Consider the following 26,425-nt stretch of genomic DNA (forward strand, 5'->3'; position numbering starts at 1 on the left):
AGTTTTCCTGTCCCTTCCTGCCTTCTTGTCTGCTTTCGGGCTGGTGTGCCCATTAATCTCCTATACATGAATTGAACTAGAAAGCATGTCCCTCACGTGTGTTATTGTTGGCCCTATTGACCTATGTAATCTTTGGCTGAAGGGCGAACCTCAGGAGTGACTTCAGTACTCAGTTAAAAGGGTGTCTAGGGTCCTACTCTCAGGGTTTCTCCAGTCTCTGTCAGACCAGCAAGCCTGGTCTTTTTTTTTTTTTTTTTTGAATTTTGTTCTGTATTTTTCTCCCGTTCTCTCTGGGACCCTGTACTGTGATCCCTGCCAGAGCAGTTAGGTGGTGGTAACCAGGCACCACCTAGTTTTTCTGGGCTCAGTCTGGCGGAGGTTGTGGGAGTTGTGATCCATTAGTCCTTTGGACCAATCTTTGCCTAGTGTCTTTAGTGTTCTTCATTTACCTTTACTCCAGCCAGGATGGGACCAGTAGATGTATCTTAGATGGCTGCACGCAGGCTTTTAAGACCCTAGACACTGCTCACCACAGTCGGATGCAGAACATTTTCTTTCTTTATAAACTATGTTATGCCAGTTGAGCTAGATGTCCCCCAGGACCATGGTCCCCAGCCCTCAGCCCAGTAGCTTGGTCTCTCTGGGCTTTTGGATGTGTCCGTGAAGCTTCTCTGACTTTGCCCTGGTCAAGTTGTGCTGACTTCCCCAGTGCTGTGTGCTGTCTTTCTCTTCACCAAATAGGCTGAACTCTTGAAAGGTAGAGAAACTGAGGCTGAGAGGGGGAGGCATGTACCCCAGGTCGTCTAGTGAGCTGGTAGCAGAGCTTGGCCGGGACCTGGGAGTCCTGCTTTCCAGCCCAGGACGCTGGCTGCTTGGCCCTGCCTCCCCAACACCAGATAAAGGGTCCCTGGTGCCTTTGAAAGAGCCCTGGTGACTCAGTGGTTAAGCATGCAGCTGCTAACCTAAGGGTTGGCGGTTTGAATCCATCAGCTGCTCTGCAGGAGAAAGATGCGGCAGTCAGCTTCTGCTTCCATAAAGACTACAGCCTCGCAAACCCTGTAAGACAGTTTCACTCTATCTTATAAGTCAAAATAGACTCGATGGCAGTGGGTTTGGTGGCAGCTGCCCTAGAATCTCGGATGCCCTGCCTTGATTTTTCGGAACTCCCAGAAGCCTTCTGGCCTGGCCAAGAGATTTCTGCCTTTTGGGTTTCCGCCTTCCCACGCCTTCTTCTCCCTCCTTTGTCAAGTGTAGGGGGGAAGGAGGCCAGCCTCAAAAGGGCCTTTGTGAGGTCTTGAGTGTAGGGCGGGTGGGGGACACTCAAGCTCTCCGCCCTGCTCTGGCTCCCCCTCCCTCACTGCCCCTGTCCTGACCCTCTACTGCTCTTCAGCTATCACCCGGGATGTTTTAGATCATGGCTCTGGAAGGAGGCTGGCCAGCCCTGGTGTTCCCCTGCTGTGTGATCCTGGATGAGTCACTTGGCCTCTCTCAGCCCTTTCTCTGCAGGTTCAGGATTCCTGCCACAGCTCTTTCTCTTTATCTGCCATCCTCACTGGCTACCTGCTCTGTGCCCAGTCCTGTTCGAGACATTAAGGCTGGAGAGGTGGTACAGACCTGCCCCTGCCTTGGATGTGAGGGTAGGTGACAGTGTGTGGTTAGTGTTGATATGGCAGCAGTAGGGAGAACGAGTCTCGTTGGGAAGCAGTTCAAGGCCAGGCAGGGGCTGAATGGTGTTGGATGAGGAGTGAGGCTGAGTGGACAGGGTGTGATGGACGGTCCACATCACTGCCGAGATTAAAAAAAAATCATGGATATTTAGCAAGGCCTGCTGGTTGGAGGCAGGGCTGGTGTAACAGGCAGGCTCTAGGCTCCTCTCACAGGATGGGGGTTTGTGGCGCAGGAAATCAAGCCTGTTTTGGTTCAGGCGGGTGGGGCCGGGCCCTGCCTGGTTGACCATTAACTCCCATCTGCTTGGCTGACGTGATGGAACTTTGGCCTGAGGCAGCTGCGTTTCTGTGGAGCCTCACTTCCTGGGTTCTGTGACCTGACTGTTTATAGCTAGAGAGGGCAAAAAGCCAACTTTTTTCTAAAGGCCTGGAGAAGCTCTTCTTCACTTCCATCCCACCTCCAGCTCTCTCTCTGTAAGTTGTTCATTATCACTGCCCCTATGTTCTTGAACCATCTCCTTGGCCAGCTCCCTGCCTCTGTCCCAAAATGGGATACAGAGGCTGTTTTTTTTTTTTTTTTCTTTTGGTTCTTTCATTTGTTTTAAATCATTTGTTTTTTATTGTTGTTGAAAATACACACAGCAAAACATGCACCAGCTCAACAGTTTCTACATGGGCAATTCAGTGACGTTGATCACATTCTTCGAGTTGTGCAACCGTTCTCTCCCTCCTTTTCTGAGTTGTTCCTCCTCCATTAACATAAACGCACCGTCCCCTAAGCTTCTTACCTAACCGTTGGAGTTGCTCTTGTCAGTTTGATCCCATATAGATAGTTCTTTAAAAGACCACAACACTCAAGGCAGACTTTCTTTACTAATTAAGCTAAACTATTATTATTTTTTCTTTTTTTATTATTTGGTTTGAAGAAGACTTCAGGGGATATTTTTGGCTTAAGGTTTACAGATTATTTCAGGGCAGTAGTTTTGGGGGTTCGTACAGCCTCAGTGCCACCAGAAAGTCTGGATTTCATGAGAATTTGGAATTCTGTCTCATACTTTCCCCCTTTTGGTCAGGATTCTGCTATAGAATCTTTGATCAAAACATTCAGTAATGGTGGTTGGGTACCACCTAGTTCTTCTGGTCTCATGGGAAGGGAAGCCGTTGTTCATGGAGGCAATTAGCCACACATTCCATTTCCGAGGAGGCTGGTTTTTGAGCCAGGCAGGCTTGACCCTACCTTACTGGAAGTTGACATGAACAAGTTGCTTCCCCTCTCTGGACCTCAGTTTCCCCATGTGTAAAGGGTAGGAATAATTCTTGCTGATTATGGTTTTTGGAGGTTGAAATGACTTGAGGTATCAGACACATGGGAGGCAGATGACAAGCTTTATTTAGTTCCCCTCTCCTGTTCAACTTCTCCTTGCCAGCCCTGTGCTTGGGACCCAGAAGTGGGACATCCCATCTCCTATGGACTCTGCAGGTGGGCCACTCCTTGTGTTCCTCAGTCCCCACCCCAGGACACCAGCCACAGGCCCACACCCTCTCCTTCCTGTCAGAGTTCATTGTTTCTTTGTTCTTTCCAGTTCAGTAAACATCTGCTGGCTCTCCCTCAGACCTGGCCAGGGAGGTAAGGGTTGAAGGGGATGGTCAGCAAGGTGGTGAGCTCAGGAGGAATCCCAAGAGTATGCACCAGGCCCTCTTAGGTCCAGGGCCCTAGCAGGGAAGGGCCTCCTCTCATCCCTGCCGGGCCAGAGGGCCCATCCCCCAGCCTGTGTCTAGCACTTCACCACTCCCTGTCCTTGGAGATAAGCCTGGATGTCCTTTGGTAGAACCCAGAAGGGAACAAGTAGGGGTCCTACTAACAGACAGCAGTTTGAGGACCTTTCAGAATTCCCCCAGGGCAGCCTGGTGGTCCCAGTGCCCTGTTTGAGCTGATCCCATCCCTACCCCTAGGGCTTATGCTCATCAAACCCGCTCCTGCCGAAGGCCCCATTTCTCATCTCTGCTGAACGTTAGACCACTTTGTGCTAACTGAGAGGTTGGTGGCTCAAACCACCCAGTGGCTCTGCAGAAGGAGGGCCTGGTGACCTGCTTACCTAAGGATTACCCCAGACTAAAACCTACCGATGTCATGTCAATTCCAACTCATAGCAGACAAGACAGAGTAGAAGTGTAAATCTGTGCGGAAGCAGGCTGCCACATCTTTCTCCTGCAGAGTGGCTGGCGGATTCAAACCACCGGCTTTTCGGTTAGCAGGCAGGCGCTTTAACCACTGCACTACCAGGGCTCCTCCATAAAGATTACAGCCAAGAGGACCCTGTGGAGCTCATTCTACCGTGTAACACATGGGGTTGCCTTGAGTTGGCATCAACTCAATGGCAACAGTTTTGTTTTTTTTTTAAATGCTAAGAAACATGTAGTTTGCACCTGAGGCCTGGCAGCTGGGGTATACACAGCAGTCTGGGCTCTGCCTTGCCCAGGAACGATCCCCTCGCAGGCCTGTGCTCAGAGATAGAGTTCAGTGGGTCAGGGAAGGCTTCTCAGAGGAAGCGGCCTTTAGGACGGGAGTTGCTGTGAAAGGAGATGGGGGCAGGGGGTGGGAGAGGCAGGTCTATGTGAAGGGGGCAGGGCACAGGCTGTAACTCCTGAGGACGGTGCCCTTTCTTTCCTGAGCCAGGCAGAGATCACACTTCCTTCCTGGGCCTCAGTTTCCCCAATTGTCAGATGGGGATATTGGGCTTGCTGACTGGAGAGAGGTGACTGGGGTGAAGGAGGATAGATGCCGGTGGCGGGGGGAAGGGGCAGGAGGAGTGAGCCTCTGCAGGTATGGCCTGGGCACCCTGGTTCCGCTGCCTTGCCACATTCCTGTTGGTACAAGGGCCTGGAAACCTGAGCTTCTTGTTGTGCTGAGGAAGGAGGTGGGTCATGGGCTGTGGCCTGCATCTGGTGGAGCTGGTCTAACAGGCTGCAAGGGGCTGAGAGGCCAGTGGGTGACTGCAGGTACAGAGGGCAGTGCCCCAAGGTATGTTGACCAGAGGGGCGGTCCCTACTCCACCCCTCAGGCGGCTTGACATCAGGCTCACAGCAGGTGTCAGTCCAGTTCAGTTCAATCCTAACTTACCCCAGAAGCCCTGTCTGTAGCCCCAGCGGAACCTGCCACACCGTGGAGCTGGGCTGGCAGGTGGACGGTCAGCTCTGCCCTACCCAGGAGCTGGGCTGGCAGCTGGTAGGGGAGGCCCAGGGGTGAACCCAAGTGTGGACAGCGATGGGAGGAGCACACAGGCTGCTGGGCCCAGAGGAGGGTCGTGTCAGAGGCAGCCTCTGTCTCGAGGCTGTGGCTGGAACCCATCTTGGGGGAATTTTGAGTTCCCATCCCTGCCCCAGCTTCCCTGCCTACCAGCCCTCTCCATGCCTGCTCTGCTGGTATCACTACCTCCAGCCACCTTCCTTTGACCCCTCAATGGGCCCCTGCTGTCACCTCTCTGTTAACACAGGGGATCAGAGTATGACTTCCCCTCCTGAGGGACCTGCCTGTGAACAGGGACCTTCCCTCACTCACTCTGTTGCCTGTATCCAGCTGATGCCCTGGAAAGATGTGAGGAATGACTGGATGGAGGGGGAAAGACAGATCTCGGTCTTGAGAAAGCCTGGGCCCCTGGAGGTGGGGTGAGGGCCTGGGCTGCCCCTGACCCCTTGATCTCATTGCTATGTGATGAGATTCTCTAACCTGTCTCAGATTGGGGCTCTGGGGTAGCAGTGTCACCTATAAACCCTCGCCCTCTTGGAAGTGCAGAAGCCTGAGTTTGAATCTCAGTTCACCTCTTCCTGTGTAGCTCTGGGCAACTTACTTAGCCTTTCTGTACCTTGGATTCCTGGGGTTGCTAATACTATCTGCCCTCTAGGATTGTTTTGCTCAGTGCCTGGCACACAGTAGATACCAAGTCAGGTGCCCAGTCACTGTGATCTGTTTCTGGAATTGTTCCATTTGAGGTGCCCCAAGGTGCTACTGACCTGGAGTGTGGTTTCTCCGGGTTAGCGCAGGCAAAGCCTGTTCCTCTCCTGGCAGCTGGGAGCATGTCTCTGGACCAACCTCTACTTCTCTGCTCCCTCCCAGGCTAGCCATTTTGCCCCCAGGTCCCTGTGATCCCTTCCCTGTCACAGGGAGTCAGGCCAACGCCAGGCCTGCAACCTGGGGCCCTTGACTCCCAAGCGTGGTTTCTCTCTCAAGGGCTGGAGAAGTGTCCAGGGCCAGAGCTGTGTTCTGGGATGACAGGGCCAGGCAGGGCTGGGTCTGCCCCACAGGTCTGTCCTAGCAGTGGTTGCTCAGTGGAGCAAAGAGCTCTCGTCAGGGGGCCCGGCAGACCTGGTTCTGGGCCTTGGCCCGCTCCCCTGCAGAATGGGGCATCATGTCTCCATCATAGGGTCCTGGCTGGGAGGATCTGGAATGGAGGACACCTTGGAGGCTACCTCCGCTCCAGACCTTGTTGATGCCAGACAGTCACGGAAGGCTCTCTCTCTTGAGGGGGTGGGGCCATTCAGGGGCCTGCCCTTCAGGGCCTCAGGGAAGTAGAAGTTAAGTCTGAGCTTCCTCTGCCTCAGAGAGCTGCGTTAGGCTTCTGGGGCAGGGCCTGGGAGATAAAATAAGGAGGCCAGCTAGGAGGGGAGGCAAGGCCTTATTTATCTTCTTGACTCTGCTTCCTGAGAATGTGGCCTTGGGGCCCAGATATTGTTGTTATTGTTAAGTGCTACGGATCTGTTCCTACTCATAGCAACCCTGGGTACAACAGAACGAAACACTGCCTGGTCCTGTGCCGTTCCCACAATCCTTGCTATACCTGAGCCCATCATTGCAGCCACTGTGTCAGTCCATCTCGTTGAGGATCGTCCTCTCTTTCGCCGACCCTCCACTTTACCCAGCATGATGTCCTTCTCCAGGGATTGGTCCCTACTAATAATAAGTCCAAAGTATGTGAGATGAAGTCTCACTATCCTTGCTTCCAAGGAGCATTCTGGCTGTACTTCTTCCAAGACAGACTTGTTCATTCTTCTGGCAGTCCATGGTATATTCAGTGTTCTTTGCCAGCCCCGTAATTCAGATGCATCAGCTCCTCTCCGGTCCTCCTTATTCATTGTCCGGCTTTCGCACACATATGAGGCGATTGAAAATACCATGGCTTGGGTCAAGTGCACCTTAATCATAAAAGTGACATCTTTGCTTGTTAACACTTTAAAGAGGTCTTTTGCAGCAGATTTGCCTGGTGCAATACATCGTTTGATTTCTTGATTGCTGCTTCCATGGCCTTTGATCGGGGATCCAAGTAAAATGAAATCCTTGACAACTTCAGTCTTTTCTCCGTTTATCATGATGTTGCTTATTGGTCCAGTTGTGAGGATTTTTGTTCTCTTATATTGAGGTATAATCCATACTGAAGGCTGTAGTCTTTGATCTTCATCAGTAAGTGCTTCAGTTACTCTTCAGTTTCAGCAAGCAAGGTTGTGTCATCTGATAACACAGGTTGTAAATGAGTCCTCCCCCAATCCTGATGTCCCATACTTCTTCATATATTCCAGCTTCTCGGATTATTTGCTCAGCATACAGATTGAGTAAGTATGGTGAAAAGATACAACGCTGATGCACACTTTTCCTGATTTTAAACCACACAGTATCCCCTTGTTCTGTTCGAACAACTGCCCCTTGGTCTAAGTACAGGTTCTGCATGAGCACAATGAAGTGTTCTGGAATTCCCATTCTCCACAATGTTATCCATAATTTGTTATGATCCACACAGTCGAATGCCTTTGCATAGTCAACAAAGCACAGGTAAACATCTTCCTGGTATTCTCTGCTTTCAGCCAGGATCCATCTGACATCAGGAGTGATATCCCTTGTTCCACGTCCTCTCCTGAATCCTGTCTGAATTTCTGGCAGTTCCCTCTTGATGTACTGCTGCAACTGCTTTTGAATGATCTTCAGCAAACTTTTACTTGTATGTGATCGTGATGGTTAAGATTGTGTGTCACCTTGGCTGGGCCATGATTCTCAGTGTGTTGGCAGTCGTATAATGTTGGGATTTGATATGTGAGATTTGATATGTGATCACCCCCACGATGGGCTCTGCTATGAGTGGCCAATCAATTGAAAGGGAGTTTCCTTGGGTGTGTGGCCTGCATCGAATATAAGTGGATATTTTGGCAAGGCTCGGGGGCTTTTTGCTCACTCACGCTGGATCCTGTAGCTGGCTCTTGTTCCTCTGAGCTCCAATTCTTGGGACTTGAGCTAGCACTTACCTGTGGTCTTGCCTGCCGATCTTGGGGTTCCTCATCTTCGCAGCCTGTGAGCAAGATCCCTGCTCTCTGACCTGCTGATCTTGGGTTTGCTAGCCCCTGCGGCTACTTGAATCAGGAGAAGCTGATCAGAATCAGGAACTTGGGACATTCAGCCTCTACAACCATGTGAGTCATTTCCTTGACGTAAATCTCTTTCTGTGTATATGTTTATATGCTTTACTGGTTTTGCTTCTCTAGAGAACCCAGCCTAAGACAGTGATATTATCGATATTGTTTGATAATTTCCACTTTCTGTTGGGTCACCTTTCTTTAGAATGGGCGAAAATATGGATCTCCTCCAGTCAGTTGGCCAGGTAACGGTCTTCTGGGTTTCTTGGCATAGATGAGTGAGCACCTCCAGCACTGCATCTGTTGGTTGAAACATCTCAGTTGGTATTCCGTTAGTTCCTGGAGCCTTGTTTTTCACCAGTGCCTTCAGTGCACCTTGGACTTTTATTTTGGTACCATTGGTCCTTGATCATGTGCTACCTCTTGAAATGGTTGAACGTTGGCCAATTCTTTTTGGTACAGTCACTCTGTGTATTCCTTTCATCTTCTTTTTTTTTTGGTGTCATTAGCATTTTTTTTTTTAATTAACTTTTATTGAGCTTCAAGTGAATGTTTACAAATCAAGTCAGTCTGTCACATATAAGTTTATATACATCTTACTCCGTACTCCCACTTGCTCTCCCCCTAATGAGTTAGCCCTTCCCGTCTCTCCTTTCGTGACAATTTTGTCAGCTTCCCTCTCTCTCTATCCTCCCATCCCCCCTCCAGACAGGAGATGCCAACACAGTCTCAAGTGTCCACCTGATATAATTAACTCAGTCTTCATCAGCATCTCTCTCCTACCCACTGTCCAGTCCCTTTCATGTCTGATGAGTTGTCTTCGGGGATGGTTCCTGTCCTGGGCCAACAGAAGGTCTGGGGACCATGGCTGCCGGGATTCCTCTAGTCTCAGTCAGACCATTAAGTCTGGTCTTTTTATGAGAATTTGGGGTCTGCATCCCACTGATCTCCTGCTCCCTCAGGGGTTCTCTATTGTGCCCCCTGTCAGGGCAGTCATCGATTGTGGCCGGGCACCAACTAGTTCTTCTGGTCTCAGGATTTCATCTTCTTTTGATGCTTTCTGTGTTGTTCAATATTTTGCCCATAAGATCTTTCAATATTGCAACTCGAGGCTTGAATTTTCTCTTCAGTTCTTTCAGCTTTGGAAATGCTGAGTGTGTTCTTCCATTTTGGTTTTCTAACTCCAGGTCTTTGCACATGTCATTATAATACTTTACTTTGTCTTCTTGACCCACCCTTTGAAATCTTCTGTTCAGCTCTTTTACTTTATCATTTCTTCCATTCACCTTAGACACTCTATGTGCTTTGTGGCCTGGAAGCACTGGGCAAATGACTCCCTCCCCTCCCCAGCTTCCACTAACCATCTCAGGGCTCCCTGCCACAGCCTCAGGAGTTCCTGCCCCCTGAGGAGCTTTGGGGCTTGGGGAGGTGCCAGAGGGTCCATTCTCACCATGAGGGGAAAGGTGCTACAATGAGTGTGCACTGGCCTGGCCTGTTTCCCATGCCCTCTGAGCTGTCATTTGAACAGATTTTCATTGGCACTGAGAGTCCCGAGTGTCCTGGACCCAAGATGGGGCTAGTTGGAAGGGTCTCTGTGATCATTACCTGAGGTTCTGGGGGACCCTTGAAGTGGAAGAAACACTGGATTCAAGATGCAGGAGATATGGGCTCCCTCTACAGTCCTCTGTTCATTCATTCATTCATTCATGGCGGGCCCACCGTGTCCCAGGCCCTGTGCTCGCTATGAAGATCCTGGCTCTGTCCTTGGGGCTAGTGTCAGCAGAGAGGGCCCCACAGACAACCACTTCCTCAGGCTGGTGAGGGCTGGCTCGGAGGTGCCTGTACATGGTATTTGGCTTCTTGACCTATGTCAGAAGGGAAAAGGCATCAAGACTGGGGGCCCAGCTTGGGCAGAGGGCCAGAGGTCTGAGAGTAGGCAGAAGGTTTTGGGCTTGAGCAATTCTGTGTATCTTGTGGGGCTGCAAGGATAATAATGTGGGGTTGAGGGTAGGTGAAGCCCTGAAGGCAGTGTTCTCCTGGGCGATGGGCGGGTTTTGAGCAGGGTTGTTATCTGGCCTGTGGGTTGTGGAGAGGCCAGATAACTGCACTGGAGGAGGTAGCTGAGGAAGGGAGGGCACAGGGAGGAGGTGGGTCAAGTAAGAGATGAGGGGATGGGGCAGTGAGGGGGAGTACTGGAGTTTAGAGGTACTTTGGAGGCAGAATCTGCGGGGCCAGGCTGTGGTCAGTGAGGAGAGGGAGTGTCTTCAGGGATTAGTCCCTTGATGTGGACATGCTGCCAGGTGCTGATGGGGTCCCTGGGGTCTGAGGAGCACTATGAGAAAAGCACCCACATATGCAAAGGCTGGTGTGTTTCCCTCTGTTGGATACTTACGTTAGGGCCTGGGCAGACCCCAGCCTCTGTTTCCATGCCCATCCTGGAGGACGTGCTGTTACAGTCCTGCCTGAGCCCCTCCCCAGCCAGGCGCAGGAAGGGAGGCAGCTTCTTGCAAGAAGGGCCAGAGAGTGCTGGTCGTGGCCACGGGTTATTAATGAGCTTGTCATTAGGAGCCAGGCCTCATTCTGAGCCAGGCACTGGGCCAAGTTCACTGCCTCCATAAGGTCATGGAATCCTTCCACACCCCTGCAGGGAAAAATAATCTATCCCCTTTTCACTGGTGAGGAAATGTCGGCACAGGGAGGTTGAACAACTAGCCCTGAACTGCACAGCTGGTAAACGAGTGGATCAGGAATTCAAATTTTGGCTTCTTGATTCTGCTACCCTGTGCTGGACACCTGCGATAGGACTGCAACTGCTCTGCTGTGACTGAACAAGCTCAGGGCCACCTGCTAAAGCGGAGACAGACAACTAGGCCCGCTCTCATCCTGCGCATACTGTATGGCTGGGGTATGTTATTTAACCTCTGTGGGCCTCATCTGTAAAATGGGCACAATACTGCTCACCTCTTAGGGCTATGGTGAGTATTAAGTAAGAGCATGATGCCAGCAGGGTGCCTGGTACGTGGAAGGCATGCCAATGTTTGCCCCTTGTCATCCCACCCCCAGGGGTGAGGCAGCAACTGTCACTGTCATTTCTGTGGAGTGAAGATGCTGATGGACAGGAGGAGTGGCCTGAGGTGGGCCTGTTAGAGTTATTGTTCTCACTTCTTAGGTGAGAAGACCAAAGCTCAGAGAGCTCACCAAATTGTAGGGCCAGGAGCTAGGATTCAGTGTCTGATCTGAAGCCAAAACCCATGTTTTGTCCAGTCCACAGCATTGCCTCAGGGGAGCTTTTAAAAGAAAAAGCCCCGTAGCACAAAGATGGAAAACCCAGCCTGAGCCATTGGGGAGGGTCAGGTGTGAAGGGCAGGTGGTCCTAAAACCCATCTAGGCTGGCTGTCTCTGTGGGGAGAGCAAGGAGTTTCCAGAAATTAGGAAGGGCTGGACCTTAGGGCCTCCTGTCAGGCATGAATCATTTCCTTGGCCATGTCCTGTGGAACAGCCCTCGTGAGCAGAGAGGACTGCCTGGCGAGGCTTCCTCTGCCCAGGGCTACCCCTGCCCCGTGCCACCTCCTGGCTATGTCTACACGCCAGTCTCCATGGAAAAATGAGAAAGCACTTGCTGTGTGCCTTTGGCAAATGACTGCCTCTCTCTGAACCTCCATTCCTCACCTGTGAAATAGAATAACAACCCCATACTCCGCAGGCAAAGAGCCCTGGTGGTACTAAGGGTTAAAGGCTCAGCTACTAGCTGAAATGTTGGTGGTTTGAACCCACCCAATGGCTCAAAAGGAGAAAGACCTGGTGATCTGTTTCTGTAAAGATTACAGCTTGGGAAATCAATCTTCTACTCTGTCACTTGGGGTCGCTGTGAGTCAGAACTGGCTCCATGGCACGTAACAGCAGCAACAACTCTTCAGACACGGTGAGGGTCACATGAGACAGCACAAGGAATGTGCCCCACTTGGGGCCTGGAGCAGTCAGGACTCAGCACATCTGTTACGCCTAGCTCTCCTTTTCCTGCTCGTCATGTGCGATTTCGGTGGTTGTTTCCTCTCTGTACCCCATCCCCATGCTATCATGACTGTGGGTCCTGGGGGCTGGTGGGAGTGGGCACGACAGAGCTACTGGTGCTTAGAGGGTAATGGAAATGGAACCTTGCTAGCCAGAGAGGACCCCAGAGTACAGCAGGAAGGTAGTGGTCCAGGTTCCAGTGCTCTGACATCCTTCTACAATATTCCTTAAACCTTTGGCAGAAGAGTGGAATTTTCCGGTCAGGGAAGGGGAGAAGGGCGTTCCAGGCAGGATCTGGGGAAGCTGGATTCGGGTGGGAGCAGACTGTCCACGTGGGGATCTCCCCGCTGAGAGCAGGTCTTCTTTCTGCTGTGGGTGGGTGTCTGTGTGCTGCCCGCCCCTCATGCTCTCCTCACTCTGCAGGACATCTGCAAGGATCCCCGCCTCTTTGTGGATGGCATCAGCTCCCACGACCTGCACCAGGGCCAGGTGGGCAACTGTTGGTTCGTGGCGGCCTGCTCGTCGCTCGCCTCCCGCGAGTCGCTATGGCAAAAGGTGAGGCTGAGGTGGGACCGGGGTGCTGGGGGATGTTAACTCTGCTGTGGCCCTTGCTGCCAAGTAGTGGCAGGTGAATGTGCAGGTGGCTTTTACAAAAGCCTGTTCTGGGGAGGGGATAAGAGTGATATCGGGACTCCTCAGTACTGGCTGAGTGTCAGAACCATCTTTCTGTCACCTGGCAGCTCAGGATCTCCATGGCCAGGTCCTGGAACTCTGTATAGCTCCCAAGGTGATCCTGTTTGTCCCCTCCCCACTGCTAGGGGCCCACAGCTCCTGGAGCTACCTGGCGGATATACACCTGAGAGATGTGGAAGCTGCCAGAATCCTGTTCAGTGTGGAGACAGCACTAACAGGCTCAGGAGCCCCCTGTCAGTAGCCTGCTGTGTGACTGGGGCCAATCCCTGTCCTTCTCTGGCCTTATGTTCCCCAGTCGTTCAGAGGAGGTGATCCAGAAGACCCTCAACTACATGATTCCTGGTGCCAAGCTGCTGAGTTTCTGGACCTGGGCCAAATGGTTTAGGTTGGGAAAAATGGACTCCTGGCCTGATGCCTCGCCCTCTTGTGGCAGCACTAGACATTGCAGCTCTTAAATCCGACACTCAGAATAACATCCACTCCTGTGGCGGCAGAGAGGCTGCTGTGGAGGCTGAACTCCTTCTCTCTAGAGACTTATTGGCAGGGATTGCAGTGGAGAGGGATCTGGGTGGGGTATTGCCAGGCCCGGGTGCGCATCCTGGCAAATACAGGTCATTGCCTTGCCCCTTTCGTCTCTACCCTTCCTGTTCTCCCTAGCAAGGGACTTGGCGGGGGGAGTGGCTTAAGAATACTGGGTGTCTGAATCTCAGAGATGTGGGTTCAAGCCCCAGCCTCACCATTGGGTAGCTATATGACTTTCTGAGGTTACTTAGCTGAAAAATCAGGATAGTCAGAGTAGCTACCTTGCCAGGGGGCTGTGAGTGTGAAATGAGGTACTGGACTTAAGGTGCAGCATTGTGCTCAGTGAATGGTGTTATAATACACATATAACGCAGTGCATATTCCTGTGCCAGCCGTTGAATTGTGCCTTGTCCTGCAAGGCATCCCTCAGCCATCAGAGGGAGCTGTGCCCTAAACTGCGGCTGGGACTGTGCTAGGTGCCCTGCTCTCCTGTCTTCTGAACAGGCACGTGACCTCTCGAAGCCACTCCAGGACTTGCCCCTGCCCCCACTCCACACCTGCCCCCTCATGGCCCTGTGGGGAGAGGGAGAGAGGGTGCTGTTGGCCTTGGGGTCTCTGCAGAGGCCACGGCTGCAGCCTATACCCAGGTAGCCATGGGGCCTCAGGCCCCAGAGGTTCTTGGGACCACAAGGGATTATTTCACACTTGGGGCTCCAAGGCCCAGAGAGGGTCAGGCCTGCAGCTATTCTCTAGGTATAGGGCTGGTCCCCACTCTCCAGCTCGCATGCTCTAACCCCTTCTCCGAGCCCAGAACAACATCCCCCGGCCTCTGAGCCCTACCCCTGGCTAGGCCAGTGCTCAGTCTCGGAATGGAGGTGGCCCGTGGGCATCCTCCCTGTGACCTGGGCTATCCCTACACTTCCCACCCTGCCCCATAACTGCCTGTTTACTTGTGGTCTCCCCTCTTGAGGTGAGTTCCCCACAGGCAGAATTAGCCCAACTTATATCTTCCCACTGAGCACAGCAGGAGCCTGGCAAATAGAAGCCTCAGGAATGTTTTGGGAATGGAGCCTGTCCCCAGATTGTCTGACCAGCTACTAACCAGCAGCTTCACACCCTGGCCTTGCTGCCCCAGACCTCCTCAGGGCCTTCAGTGGGGCCAGAGCCTGACCCCACTGGATCCTCTTCTGGCAGTGTATAGGGAAGAGCCTCAGCTTGCTGTGCCCCCCACCCCAGGCCAGGCCCACAGTGGCCCCTTGTGCAGCACCCCTCTAGCTAGTGGCGGAGGAGGCCAGGACTTGGAGGCAGAGGGCCATCTCTGATGCTGTGCAACCTTGGGCCAGCCTTGTGTTTATTTCTGAGCCAGAGGCTCGTCCTGCAGGCATCAAGGCACCTGGCCTGGTTGGCCTTAGAGGCTGCCAGGGTCGGGGGCTTGGGTACCTGGGACGATGAGGTACCTAAGTGGGTGGAGTAGAGGTGGAGGCTCTTGGCTCTGGTGCTGCCCTCTGGTGCTGCCTTAGTGATAGCCCCTGGCTCCCGGAAGGAGACCAGGGGCCCTGGGGAGCTCATTACTGGGCCTTGCCTTCCCTTCCTGTCCCTGCTGACCAGGCCCTGTTTGTTGTCACCCATCACTTTGTGAGCCTGTTGCCCTGCAGGGCCTCCCCTGCCTCACCCTTTTTTCTCCACAGAAGGTGGGGGGAGGAGCCCAATCTGAGCTGCTCCCCCGACCCTCCTACCCAGCCTCACATTCTGGGGACCCGGAGCCTCAGATGCAGGCATGCTGCACCCTCTACACAAATGCCCCCTTCTCCAGGGAGTCAACCCCTCCACCTCCAGCCTTGAGGCAACCTGGGGACTATGGGCATAGGATCTGAAGCTGGACAGACCTGAGTTTTATTCTGCCTGGGTCCCTTGCTAGTCGTGCGACTTTTCCTTCTCTTGGCCTCAGTTTAAACCTGACCATTCCAGCCCCTAGGATTGTAGGGGGAGAAGAGGAGGTGGGGAGGCGGGGGGCAATCCCTTGACATCTAGCGGCTCTCTGCATGTGCTAAGTTCCCCTCCTGGCCCCCTTCTGTGGGTTCCCCCGCCTATTTCTCTCTTCTCCCAGACACTTCTTGGCTGTGGGCCGCCTCTCCTATGGGATCCCTGGTGAAGCATTATGGTCTTCCCAACTCCCTGTGTGTTCCCTGGTGGTGGACTTTATCTGACCAGGTTTTGTGAACCAGAAATCAAATGTGACAGTGAGATTGAGCCCTTGCCATCATGTCTGGCCTGGTCCAAGGTGGGCATGGAGGTAGACCTGATCCCTGCTGTAAGCCTATGGTTTGTCCTGCCCTAGGCTGGACTCAAGGAGCCTTGGTGGTACAGTGATTTTGAGGTCAGCTCCTAACTGAAAGGTTGGCAGTTCAAACCCATCAGCTGCTCCATGAGAGAAAAATGTAGCAGTCTGCTTCTATAAGATTACAGCCTTGGAAATCTTATGAGGCAGTTCTACTCTGTCCTTTAGGGTTGCTGTGAATCAGAATCGACTCAACAGCAACAGGTTTGGTTTTGGTTTTTGGGCTGGACCCAGGCCCAAGAGGAGTCAGTCAGACTCCTGGCCAGAGGAGAGCACTTATATGACCCCCAGTGCCAGTCTGCAAGAGCGAGTGCTGGATGGTGGGCAGTCCTGGGGCAAGGCCTGAGAAAGCTACTCAGGGACAGGGCCAGACTATTGTTTAGCTCCATTTAAAAATGTTTCCTGCTGCCTGGATGGTACAAATGGTTAAGTGCTCGACTACAAGCCGAGATTGGCAGTTCGAACCCACACAGAGGCACCTTGGAAGACAGGCCTGGCAATCTGCTTCTGAAAGTTTGCACAGCTTGAAAACCCTATGAATGAGTTCTACTCTGCACACATGGGGTTGCCATGAGTCAGAATCAACTCAACGGCAACTAACAACAACTTACATGTTTCCTATCCCCATCCCGGTCCCTTTATGTAAACAGTTCCTGCTCTTTGTGTCTAGTCACCATGTGTCAGCTGAGCAAGAGCACCACTCTAGGTGCTGGGGACAGAAAACTTGAAAAAGTACGAAAATGTTCCACATCACTGAAGGTTTTTCATTACCCAGAAACAACCAGTGTGAAGGATTCTCTACATTTTCTCCTAGTCTTTTTCTGTTTAGGGTTAGAAGCACCCCTGCTTCCCCCGATCACAACCTATAGTAATTCCTGTTATGCTCTGGAATACCCTGGGGAACTGTTGCTGGTGACTCCCAGAACTGCCCCCAGGGCTCAAGATGTCCTAGCAGGGTGAGGTGCTCTGTCTGTCTTAGTACTCTCCTGTTTTACATGTAGCCCAAGATCCCGTTGACTTAGATAGCCTCCATATTTAGCATTTGACTGTGCTTGTGGTCCACTAGAGCCTTCAGATTGTTTTCAGTTGTTCGCCTTGACCTATGTCTCTGCATTCTTTTCTGTGTATGGCATGTCGTGGCAGCTGCTCCTCTCCTCCACCCCCACCCCCAACTACACTCACATACTCCAGCTTTTCCATTTGCCCACATATAATAGCTGAGCTCCTGGTTCTGCCCCAGGAACTGGGGAGACAGATGTTTATCAGCTTCTGCTTCTTCCTCAGCCTCCAGCCTCCTAGGGGAAACCGAGGATCAATACAGGTGGAGTAAGTGGTGGGATTTTAGTGGGAGAGGAAGCTGGTCATGTCTGCCACGTGGTGCAGGGCTGAGACAGAGACAGCAGGCTAGAATCATGTAGGCCAGTGGTTCTCAAAATGTAGGCCCTGGACCAGTAGCATCAGCACCCGCTGGAAGACTGTTAGAAATGCGTATTCTCAGCCTGCCACAGACCTGCCGAGCTAGAAACTCTGGGGTGGGCTCTGGCAGTCTTTAACAGGTCCTGCAGGTGATTTCTGACGCTCACGAAAGCTTGAGCACCACAGGACTAGGTGAGAGATGACGGTGGTCGGGCCAGGGTCCGGGGGGTGTGGATAGCAGGGAGGGCTCCTGGGGTATGTGGGAGGCATAATCTGCAGGCTTTGGCCATTTGGGTATAGGGAGGTGAGGGTGAGGGAGTCTCAGGTTTGACTTGGGTGACTTCAAATCTCCAATGAGATGGGCCCGCTCTGGTCCTTGTCCTCCCCCCCGCCCCCCTGCGCCAGGTGGTCGTCCAGCCTTTCCTTACATAGCTCCAGTGAGATCGTGTTCCCCACCTCCCTCCCCTCTTACTGCCCTTATGAGGCGCTCCCTTCTTCACAAACAAGCCCGCTCCCAGCCTGTCCCTCCTTGTAGTCAGGGCGGTTGCCACAGCGATTGACATCAGCAACTGGTCCCCGAGGAGTCTCTCACCCTCCTGCCTGCCTGCAGTGCCTCCTTTACCACTTGGGCGAGGAGAGAGGAGGCATTTGGGACTCCTGGGAATCTTGACATCTGGGTCTCCCACCCCTCATGTACCCCATTTGGAGGACTGGGTGGGACTGGGAAGGGCCAGTGGCAAACAGGTGAGGGTGGAGGGGAGGGCGGGAGCGTAGGCGGGGCCCCTCTTTGGTGGCCTCTTCCCTTGGCTCCCAGAGGCCCCAGCCCACTCGGCTCCTTGACGGCAGTGGTGGCGGCAGCAGCAGTGGGGTGATGGCGGAGGATGAGCCACAGAAGCCTCAGCTCGAGATGCTGCTGGCCCCGGACGAGGTCCTGACCACGCAGATGAGGCTGCGTGTAGAGAGCCTGAAGCAGCGTGGGGAGAAGCGCCAGGATGGCGAGAAGCTGCTGCGACCGTCCGAGTACGTGTACCGCCTTGACTTCACCCAGCAGCAGAAGCTGCAGTTTGAGCGCTGGAATGTCATCCTGGACAAGGCAGGCAAGGTCACCATCACGGGCACCTCGCAGAACTGGACACCAGATCTCACCAACCTCATGACACGCCAGCTTCTGGACCCCGCTGCCATCTTCTGGCGCAAGGAGGACTCGGATGCCATAGATTGGAATGAGGCAGATGCCCTGGAGTTTGGGGAGCGCCTGTCGGACCTGGCCAAGATCCGCAAGGTCATGTACTTCGTCGTCACCTTTGGCGAGGGTGTCGAGCCCACCAACCTCAAGGCCTCAGTGATTTTTAGCCAGCTCTGAGGGTAGCCCCTTGCGGCTGCCCCTCCTTTTGCCCAGCTGTCCTCTGCCCTGCCCGTGACCCTCCCCCCAGGTGTGTTTGGGGGCATTCTTCTAGCGGTTCAGCTTGTACTTGGCTTGGCCAGCCACCCCCTGGAGTCCCGTGTCCTTCTTCCTCCTCTTTTCCCTGGTGCTGGTGCTCCTGCTCGAGAGAGGAATTCAGGGCTCTGTAGCCTAGAAGCCAAAATGGCTGACCCTGCTTCTGCTGAGACGATGGAGGCCTGGTCAGGGCTAGTGGGAGAGGATGGAGAGGCCCTGGTGCCTGACTTCTCTCTGCCTCATTGTGGGGAGAGATGGAAAGAGAGACACAGAGAAAGAGACCCAAAGAACCAGCCACGTAGCCTCCTCCAGAGACGGGGAGACAGAGAAGACAGGAGCAGCCACCTTGCCTCGGGGAAGCAAGCAGGCAAGCTTTTGGTGCCCACCTGGCCACAGTGCACTTTGCAAAAGCCGGTGTCTGGAGGTGAACACCCAGCCTAGGGACCAAGGAAAGCGCTGCTCCCAACAGGCCTTGCAGAGTCCACAGTGCGTCAGGGATCTCAGGACGTTGGGCAGGGCTGCTTTGGGGGTTGCAGTCTCTCCATCCATCTGGCTAAGTGGCCTTGGGAGTGAGTGGTGAGGGCATGGTGGAGGGAGTACTGGCCAAGCTGTGGCTCTTCTGGGAATTACTTCAAAAGCAAAGAAGTGAAAGGGGTGGGAGGGATATAAAAAAGTCACATAGAGATCTATCCACCTATCTATATTATATATACATTTGTATTAAAACAGAGCGTGCTGTATTCATATGGATATTTACTAGAGGTCTATACCTACCCTGTGTATAAGTCCGATTTTATATTAATTATGTAATTGCCCAGCTCGTTCAAGGATGGCCCATAGCAGGGGCTTGATCAAGATGACCTTTGGAAGGCCTTCTGAGCAGGAGACCTCGAGGCTCATGCAGTAGAGTGGGGAATCGTTTAGTAAAGGAGTTTCTCTCTGCTTGGGGGAAGCTGGCGGGAAGGGGCCCAGTCCCCAAGGCTCTCTAGGCTTCAGGCGTTGCCTCCTGGGAAGTTGGGCTTTTCCCAGCTCAGTGGTCTAGGAAGGAGAGTGTTTATCCTGATGTGGAGTCTGTTGGCATCTCTCCGGCTTCTTCAGTAGAGCTGAGGGACGGACTGGACTGGGGGTGCCTGGTGGGGCACTTATGAGGGCTGGTGGCCAGAAGTGGGCTGGAGGCAGCAGTGGGGTGTAATGGAGAAACACTTGCCTCAGGTCATCAGGTACAATTACTCAAAAAAAGACAGGAAAACTGAGGCATAGAGAAGGCCTTGCCCAATTTTCAGCAGATTCTGTTCCGGCTCCCAAGCCCCATGTCGCTTCATACTGCTCAGGCAGAGAGAGCCTGCTGTTGAGGGAGGAGCCTGATCCACCACCTGGTTAGGTGGCAAGGGCCCTCAGATAGTACCCCAACGCCCTGTCTCAAGGCCAGCCTGTTTTATATCCCTGGTCAGACAGGGGTGTGTCCATATTTCCCCCCATGATGCAGAGCCATTGGGAGCCTCGGGACCCTAGGAGTCGATGCAGTGAGAGACAGAGGGCCAGAGCCATCCCAGGGCGGCTGGGGCTGCTGGGAGGGTGAACACCCCTTGGAGGTGTGCAAGCAGGAGTGGGGTGTTGGGGAGATTGGCTGGGATGGGAGCTAGGGTCTTTTCTAGCTTGGAGCTCCGGGCCTGTTCTGGGATGAGCTGGAAGAAGTCCTGGCCATTGCCTGCCTTTCTTCTTCGCTTTCTACTCAGGGAGACCAGACCCTTGGGGGTGGTACTGCCCTTTGCTTCTTTGCTTGACCTCTCCCTGCAGCCCTATGGGCCTCGTGGACCAAACTGCCTGTACCCCTGCCCTCCTCCCACCTCTGCCCATGCAGGTGGGTAAGTGCCTCTGTGCACCCACTGTGTGTCCCCAATAAAGCCTGTGTGCCCTCGCCTGGTGTATGTGTCTCTCTCCTCGAGCCACCTCTCCCCTCAAGGAGCTCTGTCTTACCTCCTTGCCCCTTCATAGCCCTGAGCACCCCCTCCCATGCCCCACACACGAACAACCCTCCTTCCACCAACTTCGAGGGATGAGGCCAGAGCAGACAGGCAACTGGCTCAAGGTCAACATCAGGATTGGGTTTAGAATGGCTCTCCTGACACCCAGCTAGGAACCAACATTCCAGAGGATTTTTCTCCAGTAGTCCCCAGACCAGCCACTGTATGGGGTTGGAGAGAATCTTGCTGAGGCCACGGGGTGGGGGCCACCTTTTGGCCCTAGGAGAGCAGAGACCAGAGGGGATGGGGTGGGCGTGCACAGAAGCAGCCTTCATCTGCAGTCTCCCTCCCTTGCAGGGTGGCTGGGCAGGGGCCAGATAGGACAGAGGGAGTATCCGAAGGTGGGGTGGGGCCAGGCCTGTGCCGTGGTTTAGTTTGGCCCCTGTCACTGACTGATTGCATGTCCTCAGGCAGCCCCTGGCTGTCTCAGACCTTCCCTCTGTACAGTGGAGTGAATGACCTTGTCCTGTGAGGTCCCTTCCGGCCCCGACTCTCTGGGACCTTAGTGCCCCAGTTGACCCTTTTATATAGCTCTGTCCCCTCATCACCTCTTTCAAACTCAGTCATTTTATGGAGACACTGAGGCCCAGAGGCACAAAGTCACAGAGGGTGTGGAGAAGCCGGGACAATGGATGTGGGTGAACCTTTGACCTTGTAATACTGGCCCACCCCTAGGTTGGGCTGGAGAGTTGCCTCTCCCCTACCTGAGGGTCCAGCCCAGACTAGGCCAACTTTCTTCCCAGAGACCTACCATCAGACTCTGCCACAGAGGCCGCACTAGCAGTTTTGCCTAGCCTCCAAGTGGCCCTTTCAGCCAGGCCTCACCTCCCCTTTCCTCCTCATCCCAGAGCCCTTACTTCAAAGCAACTGCTATGTGCTCATTTCTTTCCCCCTTTATACTCCTTGTCGTGGTGTCCAAAGACCCTTCCCCAGCCCTGCACTGCCCTCTCTTCTGCAGCCCCACAGAATCTGTCTCCCAGGAATCTCTGCCTCCCTGCACATAGCCCTCTCCAAGCCTTGCCCTTCCAGCCACAGTTTTCGTCCACTCCTGAAGATGCCTCTGGGAGGGGGTGCGGGAAATGGAGTCAGAGCGGTAGGGAGCCTGGCTCTCACTCCTGAGACTGGGGCGTGGGCAGGTACCAGGAATGGGAAATGAGGACCCATTTTCCATGGAAACCACAGAAGCCACAGGGTGAAGAAACCTGCCATTTCCTGAGCTTCTGCCTCCCAGAGGGGCAGTGTGTGTAGTGGTTAGGAACCCACCCTGGCTCTGTCACTCACCAGCTGTGTGACCCTGGGCAAGTCACAGAGCTTCCCTGAGCCTGTGTTATCTGTCAGCTGGGATTCATTCTGGTACCTACTTCGTAGGGTTGTTGTGAAGATTAAATGTATTAATGTTTGGAAAACACTTGGAGCTTTATAGAGCTGACACATGGGGACCCTCTGTGTCCCAGTCACCACAGACACTGGTCTCACTAATTTTCATTATTATTCTGGGAGGAGTGGGCTAGGGGAACCTTTTTACCGATGAGGAGCAAAAGGTTCAGAGAGGTGGAGTTGGCCAAGGTGACCCAGCAGGCCAGTGCCTATGGCAGCAGGTGGCGTGGGGTGGAGGGATGAGCAGGAGCAGAGGCCAGGCCTGGCTCTGTGATCAGAGAATAGAGGTGGTGGGGGAGTAGACTGTCCTCCACCGCTGTGACCAAGCTCCCCTGTCCCAGTGTAGCAAACCCCAGATCTCAGATCAGCCCAGCTAAGGGGACCCTCAGCCCTCACAGTAGAATTGGAAAGACGGAGACCCAGTGGGAGGGGCCTGCCTGGGATCATGGGGCCAGGCCTGGGCAGGCCAAGGCTGGGGGTCCCTACCCAGTCTCTCAGCCTCTGGCTGTGAGCTTCTCCTGCCTCGGGCTCCCTGCCATGTAAACAGGAATCCCTGTGCCCCCTCCACAGTTGCATCAGGCTTCCTGATCCCGGGGGTGGTGAGCCTGTGGGCTGAGGTTCTGCTCCCTGAGGGGGCAGCAGGGTGGCCCCCAACCTCCCTGGCCTCTTCCAATCATGGCATCTGAAATTGGGAATTTGAGACTTGGAATCAGTAGCTGATAGCTGAGGAATCTCAGATGCTGATAACCAGGGACCCTCTAGTTTTAAGGGCTTGAAGGGCCCTTGCAGGTCATCTCCCCCAACTTTGGTAACACAGGAAAGCCCACCGCAGCCCCTCATCCCACAACCCTGCAGATATTGTTCAGAAGTGCTCTGAGCTGGCCCTCTGGGGTCCCTGGCAGAAATCTGTGACAAGCTTCCTTCCTACACCATATACACACACTCACATACCTGCACACTCCCACACGTGTATGCTTGTGTACACATGCTGGCATTCATACATGCACACACACACACACACATACAGATACTCACATGTATACTTTCACAGATATACACAGTGACACACACAGAGGTAATGGGCAGTGCGCCCTTTCTGGGCTCCTGACCCTCCCAGCCCTCTCCTCCTCTCTCTCACAGCATTGGCAAAGTCCAGGTCTGCCTGTGCCCTGGTAGCATATGAGCCCAGCCAGGGCCCTGCTTGAATCTAGGTGGGAGTCCCCCAGGGAGACCCAGGGAGCTCTCTAGCAGTCAGAGGCAGTACAGGGTGCTGCCATGTGCTCCTAGGGGAGCTCTTGAGGTTTCTGGGCTGAGTCTACAGTGGGTGTCTGTTAATGGTTCCCCTGGGTGTGAGAGAGGTTCCGAATCCTACATAGTCCTTGCCTTCCTGCCAGGTCAGCCCACATGCATGCCTCTACGCGCCAGGCCTTACTTTTCCCAACTGCTCAGGTAGTGCTGTTGAGGTTTTTCTTTCTCCTTCTGGGAGAGAAGTTGACCAGGTAGTCTCAGTTCCCTCCTAGCTCCTCCCAACAGTTGTGCACACTCCATACACCCACGGGGATGACCCTCACGTGTACATAGCACTGGACAGTTCATGCCATACCTCTAAGGCCATTGTCCACCTTAGTTCTCACGGTAGTCCTGGAGGTAGGGTAGGTAGATGAGGAAACCAAGGCCCAGAGAAGCAGCTGGCGTTTCCCAGTTGAAACTGGAGTCCCTGCTTGCCCTGCGGTTGGTAATGTGGTGATAAGTAATGTGTACAAGGTCACTGGCTGGTCAGGGGCTTCGTTGTGATTTCCTGCCAGGAAGACTCAGTCAGCTTTGGAGCTGGGCCAGGTGCTGTACAGGATGCTGGGGACCTGGAGATGAGTCAGACATGGCCCCAGCCCTGAAGGAGCTCCTCCCAGTGATCAGGGAAGAGAGAGGCATGCTGGGGCAGCCCAGAGGGGGCTACCCAAACTGAGCCCAGTGGAGGGCTCTGTTAGGGAGGCCCTTGCAAACTGCTACTCAGCTAGCCCCTGAGGGCCAATGGGGGGGAACGGTGTTCCAGAAAGAGGAAACCACATGTACATAGGTATACGGGCATGAAGCATCATGGGGTCTTTGGAGGCTGTGGTAGATTTCCAAGGGACCTGAGAGAAGGTGTTCAGAGATGAGGCTAAGAGGGTCAGCAGAACTGACTCCGTGGGGCTTTGATGCCAGGATAGGGAACTGGTGTCCTGTGGTAATGGAGGCTTTCTCAACTGTAGACAACAACAGTAGACAGAACAGCCCAATGAACTCTCATGTACCCAGCCCTCCACCTCAGCAGCTGTCAACTTAGGGCCTTATTTTGTTTCTTCTACTTCCCCTAGGCAGCATATCATTTCATCTATAAATATTTCTGGAAGCATCTCTGAAAGATAAGGGGTCATTAAAAAATAATAACCACAATACCATTATACAACTAAAATATTTTAAAATAGCTTCTTAATATCATCCAGTGAAGCCATGGTGGTGCAGTGGTTAAGAATTTGGCTGCTAACCAGAAGGTCAGCAGTTTGAACCCACCAGCTGCTCCTTGGAAACCCTATGATCAGTTCTACTTTGTCCTATAGGGTTGCTATGAGTCAGAATCGACTTGATGGCAATAAGTTTGGTTTGGTTTTTTATCAAATACCCAGTAAGTGTTCTCATTTCATAGTTGAACCGTAAATGTGTGTACATTTACAAGTTTGTTTGAATGAGAGCTAAACAAAGGTCCATAATTGCAATTGGTTTGTTCCCCCCTTTTTTATTTTGCCTTGAAGTTTATTTGTTGAAGAAACTGGGTTGTTGAACCCTGGAGTTTCTCATTGTCTGGTTTTTGCTGACTGCATCTTCCTGGTGTCGTTTAACATGTTCCTCTGTCCCCTGCATTTCCTGTAAACTAGGACTTAGCTCTAGAAGCTTGATCAGTTTCAGAGGCATGAGTGTTATTACTTCTCTCAGGAGGCACGTAGTGTCTGGTATCTTTTCTTTTTTGTGGTGTTAGAAGCCTTTGATGGTCATTGCCTGCATCCACCAGTCAGTGGTTGCAAAATGGTAGTAGTCTAATATTGTCATTTCTTCTTCACTTGTTAGTTGGAATACTTCTCCAGGCAAAAACTTCCCTTCATCTACTATTTGGTTACCCTTCAGTATAGTTTATATCAAAAAGGCAGGATAAATGCTTGATTCTTTCCCTTAATTTTCCAATTTCAAAATAATGGATTCCCTACCATCCTCCAGTAGTAGCTACGTATTTGTAATGATTGTTTGTTGTTGTAAATATCATTACGGTCTCATGGATTTGAACATATTTGATGTGTTTTAGTCATTGCAGTACTTATCCTTATTGATGGCCAGGTTGGCCCATCTTTGTTCAGTGGAACCTTTCCAGGTTGCTTCGTGAATCCTTTGACATGGCCCTAAGAGTCTTCGATCACTTCTTTGATTTCTGGCATGACCGGATGTGGTGTGGAAGAGTGTTTAATGTGTGCACGTGTGTGAGCTCACCTGCTTGGACAGTCGTCCTCCTTCTGCCTGTTATAGCAGGAGTGGAAGTCTGATTTGGGGCCACTCCATGCCAGGTCCAATGGCTGTGATGCAGGAGAGAGGGGAAATTGAGGCCCATGGGATCCCTAACTCTGGGTCTGCAGGCCCTGGGGCCTCATTAGCTGCTTCTCAATCCCCAGAGGGTTCAGAGCCAAGGCCTGAGTCTGGCTAATGATCCTCCCCCGGCCCCAGCAGTACCTCCCAGCACCCTGTGAGGGCTCCCCTTTCTCCCTCCCAGTTTTGTGTTCTCCTCTCCCTGCAGTCCAGAACATTCAGAGCAGGTGGGAGGGGCGCAGTGGAGGCAGTGCTCTCAGCCTAGGATTTCCCATCGCTCTGTGCCCTGGGCAGCTTCTTGTTCCTCTCTGGTCCTCAGCCTTTCCCTCTGTTCAGTGGGGATAATAACTCCCACCTGCCCTCCTGTTAACAGGGAGAACCAGCTGGATGGTGGGTGGAAGGGGGCTGGGAAAAATGTGACCAGGTTTTTGTCCAGCTTTCTGTTGTGGAAGCAAAATGGGGGAAGAGTGCTATGGGTCAGGGTAGAGGCAGGCAAACACAGAGTTGACTGAAAAGGGAAGCAAGTAGCAAGGAGGTGGGAGAAAAGGAAAAGTATGGAGCACTTGCTGGGTTCCAGACACTGTGCCAGGCCCTGGGCCCTGGGTTTGAATCCTTCCTTCCTCACCCATGCCTGGGGGTAGGCTTCTGCCAGTGACTTCCTATAGCATTGCCTCAAAAGATTGTCGTGAGGTTAGGGGCAACAGAGTAAGCAGCTCGGCCTGCCCTGGCACCTAGTAGGCCTCCATTAGTGGTGGCAGTGCCTTTCACTGTGGTTAGCATTTTCATTTTCCTGATCTTGAATGTCCCACCAGGGAGCACTTCCCTTTGCCAACATCCTTATTGATGGTAAACAGAAGCATTCTTAATGAGCTTGGGGGCTGGGGAATCATCTTTGGCCAAAGCCTGTGTGTGCAGGCTGTGCGGGGCCCTGGAG

The 26,425-nt window shown here is 53.0% G+C and overlaps 2 protein-coding genes across 2 annotated transcripts in view; both read left to right on the plus strand.

Moving 5' to 3' along the window:
* The window catches only part of CAPN5 (calpain 5), a 58,260-nt gene that overhangs the window by 15,169 nt on the left and 16,666 nt on the right, over window positions 1-26,425 (plus strand). The window contains exon 3 of the mRNA XM_003420025.4: window positions 12,498-12,629. Within this exon, the coding sequence (XP_003420073.1) occupies window positions 12,498-12,629 (132 nt within the window). The remainder of the gene's footprint in view (window positions 1-12,497; window positions 12,630-26,425) is intronic.
* On the plus strand, window positions 17,855-18,406 carry OMP (olfactory marker protein). The gene has a single exon (XM_003420026.3). It carries the CDS (start codon window positions 17,915-17,917, stop codon window positions 18,404-18,406), a length of 492 nt encoding a protein of 163 aa, XP_003420074.1. The 5' UTR covers window positions 17,855-17,914.

This window comes from Loxodonta africana, chromosome 7, assembly GCF_030014295.1.
Source record: "Loxodonta africana isolate mLoxAfr1 chromosome 7, mLoxAfr1.hap2, whole genome shotgun sequence".
NCBI classification, from domain to species: Eukaryota; Metazoa; Chordata; class Mammalia; order Proboscidea; family Elephantidae; genus Loxodonta; species Loxodonta africana.